The 12,659-nt window shown below is 36.0% G+C and overlaps 1 protein-coding gene across 3 annotated transcripts in view; it reads right to left on the reverse strand.

Moving 5' to 3' along the window:
- Positions 1 to 221: 221 nt before the first annotated feature.
- The window catches only part of LOC135965572 (POTE ankyrin domain family member B-like), a 28,887-nt gene continuing 16,449 nt past the window's right edge, over positions 222 to 12,659 (reverse strand). For 2 of the 3 annotated variants that reach the window (XM_065522631.1, XM_065522630.1), the window contains exons 8-13: positions 10,801 to 10,871; positions 9,384 to 9,428; positions 8,195 to 8,361; positions 1,180 to 1,300; positions 378 to 524; positions 222 to 269 (exon numbers count right to left, since the gene is read on the reverse strand). In XM_065522631.1, coding sequence (XP_065378703.1) covers positions 222 to 269; positions 378 to 524; positions 1,180 to 1,300; positions 8,195 to 8,361; positions 9,384 to 9,428; positions 10,801 to 10,871 — 599 coding nt within the window. Of the gene's footprint in view, positions 270 to 347; positions 525 to 1,179; positions 1,301 to 8,194; positions 8,362 to 9,383; positions 9,429 to 10,800; positions 10,872 to 12,659 lie in introns of all 3 variants that reach the window. The other variant, XM_065522629.1, reaches the window with a different exon arrangement.

Here is a 12,659-nt window from a genome sequence, read left to right on the forward strand (position 1 = left end):
CTGTAAATAAACCTGTTCATGTTTGTTCTCTGTAAAGAAGTCTCTTTCATCTATTTGACATTGATCACAGTCATGTAGGGCAGTAGTCAGTCTAAAACGACATGATAGGATTTCCATTTCCAGTGTTTCCTAGCTGTGTCTTACATTCTGCAGTTCAGAACTGAGCGTTCTCAGTGGTCAAAATGCTAAGCTGTCCACTCTACTGAAATACTGATTTTTACTCATGCTTCCTCATTCAATTTTACAGCCTTAAGAAGTTTATCATTATTCTCAGTTGTCAAAATGCTAAGCTGTCCACTGTACTTAAATGCTGACTTTTGTTAATGATCCTCCCTTAATTTTACAGCCTTTAGAAGTTTATCATTCTTTGCTTTCACACTTTGAATTTCCTCCAAAAGTTTCTTTTCCCTTAGCTGGCTCTGCTCTTTTATTTTGTCTACTTTCAGTCTCAGCATGGCAATTTCTTCCTGCAACATGCGATTTTCATGCAAGAGATCTTTTTCTTTCTTATTGGTAAGAGAAACCTAAGTAAACAAAGGGAACTTTTAATTAGCACTCAAGAGAATGACATATCATGATTTCTTCTGAAATTAAAGTATGACATTTATATTTGTATAAGGAAAGAATTCCCATAGTGGATATTTAACTGGAAAAAAGTTGGACAAAACTTCAAATCTAAAAATGTGTAAATTCCAAAAAGTTGAAATACTTATTTAAAGACCATGAAAAATAAGTCACTAGAGGATTTTTAGAATTTCAGAATTGGAAAAGCCTTTCTCTGAATTATAAAAAACACAAATGCATAAAATATAAGATTAATAGGCTTGAGTATATTTTTAAAATTGGGTTTATTCTCTGATATCTAATCTATCAACCACACCATTGTAAGAACCTTAGCTATGCATATATTTGGACAGAAGCAATTTCTTAAAGTTCTTTAAGTTCCTTTTTCTGAAGAAAGTTTTATCAATATACTACTTTTCTAATATTTTTACAGTCAGTTATAAGAATTGCATTTATTCATAACTGTTTAAGCATTGTACCCTTCCACAATGTACATGTAGGCATCTAAACATTGCACTTCTGTTTTAAAAATCCTGTGTGCTTTCCAAAATACATAAAGTTGTCTTTTAAATAAATACACATATTAAAACATTTGAAAATGACTAAAGAAAATACCTCAGAATTCATTTTCTTTTCAGCCACTTCCATCTGCTCTTTTTTACCAGTCAGAATCTCTTGTGATATTCCAGCATTCTGTTCTTCCGAAACTTGCTTCTGGGTATCATTTTGTTCATCACTAGAAGAAATTTTGATTTTCATGAAATACTGGAGGTGTCCCTAAAATGATCTACAGGGCAACATGGTGCCATCAGATGTCATTCACACAATGCATATCTGCACATTAATCCAAGACAAGGCAAAGGGGTCTCACATCTCTTAACCCAGCTCTCCCCAACCATGTTGGCACCAGGGACTGGTTTTGTGGAAGGTAATTTTTCTGTAGACCTGAGTTGGGGGATGGTTGCAGGATGATTCAAGCACATAACATTCATTGTGCATATTATTTCTATTATTACTTATATATAATGAAATAATTACATAGCTCACCATAATGTAGAATCAGTGGGAGCCTCAGCTTGTTTTCCTGCAACTAGATGGTCCCATCTGGGGGTGACAGTAGATGGTGACAGATCATAAAGCATTAGATTCTCATAAGGAGTGAACAACCTAGATACCCTGTGTAAGCAGCTTACAACAGGGTTTGAGTCACACTACTATGACAATCCAATGCCACCACTGATCTGACAGGAAGAGGAGCTCAGGCAGTAATGTGAGTGACAGAGAGTGGCTTTAAACAGATGTAACTTTGCTTGCTCACCTGCCACTAGCCTCCTGCTCTGTGGTCCAGGTCCTAACAGTCCAGGGACTGGTACTGGTCCATGGCCTGGGGATTGGGAAGCCCTGTGTTAACCCATACTTTTTATATTTATTTTTGGGAAACACTTTCCACTTATATTCTTGATTCCTCTGTATTTTATAGACAACTCAGAAATTCCTTTTGGAACAAGACAGGGTCTAATATTGTGTTTTTAACATACAACTTTGAATTAATTTTATCTGTGTATGTGACAGAGATGTGAAATAAAGTAATCATTAATCACTTTTGATTTTACTTTTATTTCATGCATGTTAAGAATAAAACTGGGAAGTCCTAGGCAGAGCAATTGGGCAAGAGAAATAAAGGACATCCAAATTGGAAAAAAGAAAGTCAAATTATCTCTTCACCAATGATATGATCTTATCCCTAGAAAACCCTAAAGACTCCTACAAAACACTCCTAGACTTGATAAATGAATTCAGTAAAGTCTCAGAGGCTACAAAATGTACAAATACCAATGAGTAGTACCACTATACACTACCTACAACCAAGTTGCGAGTCACGTCAAGAACCCAGTCCCTTTGACAATGGCTGCAAAAGAGTAAAATACCTAGGAAAATAACGTAACGAAGGAGGTGAGTCAACTATAAAAGGATAACTGGAAAACACCAATGAAGAAAATCAGAGATGACACAAATAAATGAACATACATCCTATGTTCCTGGACTGAAAGCATTGATATTGTGAAAATGATCATAGTGCCCAAAGAAGTCTACAGATCCAATACAATTTCTATCCAAGTACCAATGTCATTCTTCACAGAGTTATTTTAAAAAGCTGCCATTCATGTAGAACCACAACAGAGCCTGAATAGCAGCACACACACCAAGCAAAAGGAACAAACATGTTGGCATCACATGACCTGAAAACTGTAATTATTTTTAATGAGGTAAAAATGCATAAGAATATTACTGTTATTGTACAGAGAAGACAGTGAACAAGAAAAGGAATTTAAAAAGAGAATATCACTACCATATACATATATTAACTGACAAAGAGACTAAAATCTCCTACTGGAGTTTATGTTAGGACTTGAACAAAAGCTTCTAGAAATACCAATAACAGAAACAAGGCAATTAATTTTAAGGAATAAATTATGCAAAGAAATATGTATTTTAAAAAATGTAAATAGATCTTCCTGAGAGCTATTATTAACCAATTCATCGTGACCACAATTTTAAAATGAGGTCTAAAATTCTGGAATACAAAATAGTTTCATTTTGAACATAGTTAATTGAAGGCAACTTTTAAACAGAAAATGTTAGTTAAAGTTGAGTATAACTTAGGAAAGAAATGACCTGTACCAATGGTAACAAGAAGCCACCCAGAGCCAGTTTGAAATCTAATCAACCAATCAATGACCACTGGTCTTGCTCACCAACCAATACAGATGTGAGCAGCTTGCTTCTGAAATACAGCCAAGCAGCAGCACCTGCTCCATCAGAATAGCCAGTGCCGGAGCAGTATTCCTCTTACTATAGGAAGCAAAAAATTTCCAACTCTCTCATTTTATTTCAAATACCAAAGGTTCATAATCCCTTGAAAAGAATTTGTAAGTTCATTAAATGTGCCACCCCAATTTTTTTTTTTTTTAAAGCAGGTGGCCAGGTGCAGTGGCTCATGCCTGTAATCCTAGCACTTTGAAGGGCCAAAGTGGGTGGATCACCTGAGGTAAAGAGTTCGAGACCAGCCTGCCCAACAAGGTGAAATTAGTAGTCTCTACTAAAAATACACAAATTAGCCAGGTGTGGTGGCATGGCGCTGTAATCCCAGCTCCTCAGGAGACTAAGGCAGGAGAAATACATGAACCCAGGAGGCGGAGGGTGCAGTGAACTGAGACCCCACCACTGCACTCCAGCCTGGGTGATAGAGTGAGACTCTATCTCAAAAATCAAATCAAATAAAATACTAGTAAAGTTTGCAATTCCTCTGACTCAGTTTACCATAATTACAATTATGATTACAAATAAAAGAATAAATAATGAATAACCACAATATTGGGCTTTTCTCCCTAAATAAAAAAATTAATATAAAGAATGTAGCTTATTATAAAAAGCCAAAACAATAATTAAAATGCATATAATTACCAGACAAAACTAATAGAATGACCCATGTCAAAATTTTAAAGTGAGAATCAATCAAACAAATACCCAGGATAAACTCCATTCACTCATTTAATAACGATTTATTAGGTAGCTACATCCAATACGCTAGGCCTTTTTCTAGGCAGTGAGGATACAGTAGTGAAAAATAAAATCCTTATTCATGAGAGTGAGATAAACACACAATAACAACAGACAGAGAAGACAAAAGATACAGTATGTTAGAGGAGAAAAACTAAAGCAGGAAAATGAAACGTTTATGTGTTTGATGGGGAGGGTGGTAGGAAAGTTGGGATGGTCAGAAAAGTCTCTGCTGAGAAAGGGGATTTCTTTCTTTCTAATACAAAAAACCTTTTATTTGTATATCAAAGACTCTAAGAAATGATGATATAAGGTTAAGAGTGTTGATGTCAAGATACAAATGGATTTGAAGTTAGAGATGATAAATCACTTTGTTTCATTGAACCTTCCCTTGGTTACATTAGAGAGCCTCCCTGGTACACTCCCAGTTGAATCTTAAGCATGACGCATCTGGGTAGTACATGGTTCTTCCTCAGAAAGTGGTTGTTCCATAATGTGTTTCTTTTTACCCTTTTTCTACTTCTTAGCAGAAAGGAGGTTTTAAATAAAGAACTGAAGGAATGGAAAGAGTAAGCTAGGAGGATATCCGTGGAAAAAGCATTCCGGACAGAGGGAACTGCCAAGTACAGAGGTGTGCTTGGAGTCTTTAAGCACTAGGGGTAGAGAAGGGATGGCAAGAAGTTCAGTGTGGCTAAAGCAGAGCAAGGGAGATAATTAGGAGGAAATTTGATACATACTCAGAGTGAAATGGGAGGCAATCAGAAGGGCTGGGGCACAGGACTGACACAATTTGACTTATATTTTAGGTACATCCACTGAGTTAAGAATTGATGAAAAGGGAAGTTTTTAAAAGCCAGGACTATCAATTACCAGTCTATGACACTCATGTAGACTGCAGATGAGGGTGGCTCAGATGTAGAAGATATGACTGGCTTCTGGACATATTCTTCAGACAGACCTGACAAGATTTACTGAGAGAATAGATGTAAGGTGTGAGAGACGGAGAGAGAGATGAGTCAAGAATGACAACGAGATTTTTGGCAGAGCAACTGGAAGAGTTTCCCTTAACCAAAGTAGGAAAGAATACATGAGGGGTAGATTTCAGGAAGGCCATTAGTAGCCCAATTTTGGGTCTGACAAGTGTGTGATACCCAATAGCTAACCAAATAGAGATATCAAGTAGGCAGGCTCATATGGAAATCTGGAATTAGGGAGAGAGATCTGAGCCAGAGACATACATTTGGAAATCACTAGCATATACACGGTAGAAAAAGTCACGAGGGGCTGGGTGCAGTGGCTCATACTTGCAACCCCAACACTTTGTGAGGCCAAGGCAGAGAGATCACCTGAGGTCAGGAGTTTGAGACCAGGCTGGCCAACATAGGGAAATGCTGTCTCTACTAAAAATACAAAAATTAGCCGAGCATGGTGGCACAAACCTGTAATGCCAGCTACTCAGGAGGCTGAGGCAGGAGAATCACTTGAACCCAGGAGGTGGAGGTTGCAGTGAGCCGAGATCACACCACTGAACTCCAGCCTGGGTGACAGAGTGAAACTCTGTCTCAAAAAAAGAAAAAGTCATGAGAGAGAAGATTGAGGACTGAGCCCTCGGAAAAAACAATGTCCAAATGGAGAAAGATGAGGAGGAGCAAGCAAAAGAGGCCATGATGAATGGATTAGAAAGGCAGGAGGAAAAGCCTGAGGGACTGAGGTCCTGAAAGCCAAGTTGAAGACGCTGTTAGAGAGGAGATGTCCTCCATTGGCTCAAATTCTGCTAACAGATTAAATAAAATGAAGTGTACGAAAAATGCCTAGATTTATTACAGAAAAAAATTAGTGATAATTTTGAGGAAAAACAACGTTGGAGGAGTACTGAAACTGAAGACTTACTGGTGTGAGATCAAGAGAGAATGAAAAGAAAATTGAGTTCATGAGTGTAGACATGTTCTTTTAAGGACATCATACTTAGAAGTCATGGCTGAGAATGTTGTTATTTTCTTCCACAGTCATGGAAAATAATAGACAATTAATTTCAAATTTTATATAACAGGTGTAGTCTTCAAATTTTACATAACTATTATATATTTTAAAAGTTATAAAATTATACACATGTGGCATTAAAAATGCCAGACTGAGGTGTTAAATTCTTAAAAGTATAGAACTAAAAGTCACCTTAAACAATTCTAGATTCCATAAGCTGAATATCACTTTGTTCATGCTTATACATAAAGACCAAGAAACACTAAACGTTTCAAGGAGAGTATTTCTGGCTTGATAAAAATCAGCCAATTCTAGAACAGTTGATACTCATCAAATATACAAAGTAATTGATCACAGTAAACTACTGAGTTCTATTAACAGGAATAAAATGGCAGAAATGCAGAAAATAGTCTTATGTTATAAATGAAATTTTAAAAATTATATGAAGTCACTGTGGAAAAATGTGGTGTGGTGAATACTGAAATATATCCTTTTCTAAAAGGAAGGATAATGTCACACATGCCGGACACTTTTATGAATAAGAGTTACTGCATTAGTAGCACCTTCCTTTTAGCACAAGGTCAGCACATTAGCACCTGTGGGCCAAATCCCACTGCCTGTTTTTGTAAGTCAAGTATCTTGGAACCCAGCCATGCTTATTCACTCTACAGTTCACAGAGTCAATTAGCTGGGTGTGATGTTGCACACCTGTGGTCCCAGCTAGCAGAGAGGCTGAGGTGGGAGGATCACTAGAGCCCAGAAAGTGGAGGCTGCAGTGAGCCATGATCACAAAACCGCACTCCAGCCTGGACAACAGAGACCCTGTCTCAAAAATATATATGCAGTCTGCAAAGCCTAAAATATTTACTAACTGACTCTTTGCAGAAAAATCTGACCAAATTCTGGTTTAGTAGATGAAAGATCCTTTGATACATTTTAATAAAAGTTTTACCCAATATACTGAAATGTTTATATTAAATATAGATTCCCATACAATCCCTTGGCAATATTCAGATTGAAGATCCAATATTTCAGCACTCAGGCACTGACAACAAAAATTTAATAACTAGCAATCAAGGTACAGTGTCAATGGAGCATGCAGCTTCCATTTGCAACACAGCAGATATTACAAGAATTCTAACAAAATTATCTTAAGATGTGTTATCAAAGTAAAGGTTTTAAATACATTTTAATTGTGAAATAATCCGTATACTCTAGCTCTAACCTCATTTGTAAAAAATGGTTCCATACTACATTATTTTCTGGGAATGAAAATTGAGCTATTTCCTATTGGTAAGGATTTACTTTTAATAATGATAAATTCCTACTGATAAGGATCCATCTTTTGATATAATGATGCTGTAATAAATGTTCTTATATGTAAGTATATACGTAACTAATCTATACAAGTATCCTTAACATACATATATAACCTTACTATGTTATATATGTGTGTGTGAATATGCTACTCAATTAATGTTCGAAATGCATTTACCAACAGTGTACGACATGTCTTTTTCAATGAGACCATTTACTTTGCAGCAACACAGATGGAGCTGGCGGCCACTATTCTAAGCAAACTAATGCAGAAACAGAAAATCAAATGCCACATATTCTTACTCATTTAGTGGAAACTAAACAATGAGAACTCATGGACACAAAGAGGAGAATAACAGGCAAAAGGGTCTACTTGAGGGTGGAGCATGGCTGGAGGGAGACGACCAAAAAACTACCTTTTGGGTATTTTGCTTATTATGTGGCTGATGAAATAATCTGTAGCCCAAACTTCCATGATACAGTTTACCTATATAACAAACTGCACATGTACCTCTGAAGCTAAAATAAAAGTTCACTAAAATGTAAAGAAATTCCTTTCCCCTCACATTTGCCAATACTCGTTATTTTTCAAATAAATTAATGACTGGAAAAAATGGTAACTCATTTTTTGCTGATTTTCATTTTTCTGATTACCAGGCAAGGCTGAATATCCTAGGAAAAATATAAAATTTTTAATCATGAATATTAGCCCAAATTAGGATTAGTTTGACAGCATATGGCTGTCTCCTATTAAATGTTGTCATAGGCTTACCTGTGATACTCTTCATTCTCAGTGTCAGGAAATTGCTGACTTTCAGGTGTTCTGCTCTTGCTTTGTGGAATTAATCCATCATCACCATTGCCAGCAGTGGCATCATTAGTCAGGTTTTCTGGTAATCCCATATTATTACTTCCGTGCTTCTTCATGTCTTCTTCAGCCTTGAGTGGAAGTTTGATATTAAGGATATTCACTTTATTGAATAAAAAGAACCTTTTTGATTGATTTTATCAATTGACTCAGTTTGTCATTATTGTAGTCATTAAAAATATTTCACACTTAAGTTTGATCATATATACAGAACAATTACCCTCTAATTTTAAGATGTAATTATCATATCATTGTAAAGTTTGCTTCATTTCTGCTTGACTGAATAAAACAGAATTTTTCAAAATTCAAAAAGGGCCCTCCTTCATTTTGTGCTTTTATTCCCAATGACTCTTCAGAATCTTATATATGTATTTATCCCATTTGACTCGTGGGAACACACAAATAAAAAGACAAAGATGCAAAATGTGTCTTCTTCTGTCTTTACCACCTAGATCTCACATTAAGCAGTCAGATTTAGAGGATGAGACACTGTGGGGCTTCAGGAATAGAAAGGAAGATTGCACTTTTCTGCACTGAGATATTCTTCTCCCCCACTGCCTTTGATCATTTTTTTTCATTTGGTCCCTGGGATATCAAAAACATGATGGTTCTCACTGAAACATGGGAACCAAAGTTCGCCACAACACAAGGAGCAGAGTGAAACTGCTGAGGTACAAGCGTGGATGCCCAGAAAATACGATGTTCCCCAAATTTCACATTCGATAGCCGTACAGTTTTCTAGCTGGAAGATACACAGAATAAGAAATTATCTTCTTTAGCCACATTAACTATTGATAATCAGACTAAAACCAAGAAAGATAAAATGATTGATCCAAAGCTCCTAAAGTCGCATGACCTAGCACTTTACGGCACCATTCAGGATTATTCCATAATAATGAAAGAATATTTCTAGGGTTTGTATCTCTTTAAAACTCAATCTACAGAATTCTTTCTGAGTTAAATATTAAATTTTTCACTGATGATTTATGCTACTTACATGATAGGATCATGTGTGCCTATACTTACAACACTTTATTAAACAACATAATGTAAAAATCTAATTCAACAGAAACATTTGAATATAATGGTATACCTCTCTATCACAATCCTTGTTTATTTCTGGTTCTTGAGACATTTCCTGCAAATGCAAAAATAGAAGGTTAATTTGCTTGTTGTATTTCTGTGATGTTTCCTCTTTTGGAATGCATGTTTTAAAAATAATTTTATTTTAAGTAATCAAGTATAGACAATGAAAAATTAGAAAATAATTAAAATTAAAATTTAACTGTTAAAATAAATAATTAATTAAAATTAAAAATTAACTTTTTAATCTACGTTCAGCTACTGCCACATCACTGGCTTCTGACTAACATGAGAAAAATAATTCACCTTAGCCAACGGGAGAAGATAAACATGAACCAGCAAACTTAAGTTTGTCACCATTTGTTTGGACTCCACTTAATTTATTACGTGTTAAATCTGCCAAAAATGCATCAGCGGATGATTTGTAGTGTTGCAAAGTCTTCCTCACTTGAAAAGAGTTTACCTCACCAAACCCTAACCAGTGAGCCTCTACAGATTACTAACTGAATTGTAGGCATGCTTTCAGTTATTAGGAGCTGAAATCAACACCAAACAGAAAGAAATGCAAATTCTTAAATTTTAATTGAAATTATATGTCGTAATATGATAGTGTTATGTATCTAGTTTATCTGCTTAAGTCCAGTTCTAATATATTCTAATGTGTACTAATGACAGTGGATAAAAATTTTAATAATCTGTACTCATTTTCTGCAACTGCAGTAAGTTCAAATGTTATTGTGTTTCTGCACTAACACCAAAGGTCCCACTCTGCAAGATACGATTCTTGTAATAGGCATTTGGGTTGCTTTTATGACCTGGTTCCCTCCCTGAAGAGAAACGCTGAGGTCAATGAGAGATCACAAGGCAGAATATATCTTTCACCTTGCTATCAGTGACTGCAATATAAAACTGCAGATTTTCAATCACTGGCCGTGATTACTCTTCAACCACGAATCCAGCTCAGGGACCATCAGTGTTACTTTGTTCATAATTCTATTGCTTAATAATATAATCCAATAATTGATGTTACTTTCTTTATCATGTCAGGGTGTTGTAAGAATAAAAGAACAAAGTTCTGGAATTTCTTTTGCCTCTATTCCAAAAGGAAAGATTACCTATAAGCTAATCAAAAAGGCAGATAAGAATATTTTAAATAAGAATATTGTAAAGTAAGAGTATTTTAAAATTTATAGTGGTTATGTTTTTTAAGGTAAGTTTCAAATGCTAACTTAGAATCTATTGATTCTTCTGTTAATGAGGTTGCTGAATTTATTAAATTTTATGAATCTATTAAAAAGTTCTTAGAAAAAAGAATCTATTCATCCTCAAAACCTAGTCTGAAAGATAATTTCATTTGGACTACCTAATATTATTAAAGCAAAGAAAACAACATTAAATCAAACATTTAAATGTAAAATTTTCCATGCCTCTGGCTGGCTATTTTCACTGCCTTTAAGCCTTTGTGATTCTTCCTCTGATGTCAGCTTTAAGTCTTGTTCTGTTGAGAAATCCATATATTCAGTTAAAATGAACCACTTAGAACAGTTAAAAACTATTGCCTTTATAAAAATAGATTTAAGACAACATTTTATTTTATCTCATAAATTGAGTGTTTAGTGTTTCATGAAATAGTTACTTAGGAAATCACTCTCTAAGACTTCAACAAACCACTTGGGGAGATGCCTGATGAGATTCACTCACAAAATAAGGTAACACAGAATGTTGTTCTCCACTTCCTAATCATGAAGCAGTAAATGTAATGAAAAGGAAATTTAGTTTTAAAGAGAAACAAGTTTTCATGCACTTAACTACTCTGACTCTAAGGATAGTAACAGGCGGGGCCCAGGTAAGGTTGTGTTGACCCTGTCCAAGAAGCCAGAGCCCACAGGTATGGGTCCAGACATCCCAGAGCAAGGTTCAGAAAACAAATTCCTTTACCGTCTCCCCTTCCCCTCAGCATTTACTCATAGCTATTTGTACAAATGTATATATTTTGCAAGTTCTTCTTTTCCTTCAATGTAGTTGCAAAGTCACAAGCTATGCTGAGGTTGCAAAACTATCACTATATGATTAACTGCCTTTGTTCTGCTTCTGTAAGCTTGCCTTTATAAGCTAGGCTCTGTCTTTGTTCAGGACTCAGCATTTGGATGCAAATCCACTGAACCGGTGTGCACCTAAATAAAATCCTCCTGTTTCACCCACTGGGTCTCTCCTGCCTACTGTTTTCTGCAACAATAGTACCTTATAAATGATTTCCAAAACTACTACTGACACCTTTATTAGTGCACAATGTCTTCCTAATATCTAAAATGTTTCCTCTACTATTCTGACAAATTTCTTTTCTTTTCTTTTTTTTTTTTTTCTTCTTCTTCTTTTTTTTTTTTTTTTTTTTTTTTTTTTTTTTTTTTTTTTGAGCCAGGGTCTTTCTCTGTCACCAGGCTGGAGTGCAGTGGCACAATCTCAGCTCACTGCAACCTCTGACTCCCTGGTTCAAGCGATTCTCCTGTCTCAGTCTCCCAAGAAGCTGGGATTACAGGCATGCACCATCATGCCCAGCTATTTTTCATATTTGTAGTAGAGATGATGTTTCATGATTGGCCAGGATGTTCCTGATCTTTTGACCTTGTGATCCACCTCCTCCAGCCCCCCAAAATGCTGGGATTACAGTTGTGAGACACAACAACTGGCCTTATTTTCATCTTTTAAAACAATGATATGTGAAGTCTTCCTTGATTCTGCATGTCTTTCCCCAGATAAAAAGGTACCTCCTTCTTGAGGCTGCCTTCTGACTTCACTGATTTTTCTACTGCATCTTTACCACCTGAACTCTACGTTATTCCCCCACATATCTGTCCCCTCTGCTCCAAGACTGCAGAGAACAGTCTTGCACATCATCTTTGTAAAAACAGTCTTTATTTTACTCAGAAATTTCTTATTGAGTCCTGCTACATACATGCTAGGCATTAGGGTTTAAAAACAATGAAAATAAAGCATATCAGGGATGGCTTTTCTAGAACACATGCCCAAGCACAGACTGAAATATTGAGGCTAGCCAGATTAAAAGTGGTAGAGGGAAGGAAAGGGTAACAGCATTCCACACAGCAGCAAGAGCAGGAGTGAGGCCTGAAAGAGTGAACGAGTGAGTAGGACATTACCAGCAACTCAGTAATGCCAGAGAAAGGGCGCACAGGGAAAAGGGCTAAAGATGGAGAGTGGGGCAGAAGTCAGATTATGAAACCTGATGTGTAATTTTAAGATGCTTGGACATTAATGTTCAAGAGTGATC

Source organism: Macaca fascicularis, chromosome 10 (genome assembly GCF_037993035.2).
Source record: "Macaca fascicularis isolate 582-1 chromosome 10, T2T-MFA8v1.1".
In the NCBI taxonomy this organism is placed as follows: Eukaryota; Metazoa; Chordata; class Mammalia; order Primates; family Cercopithecidae; genus Macaca; species Macaca fascicularis.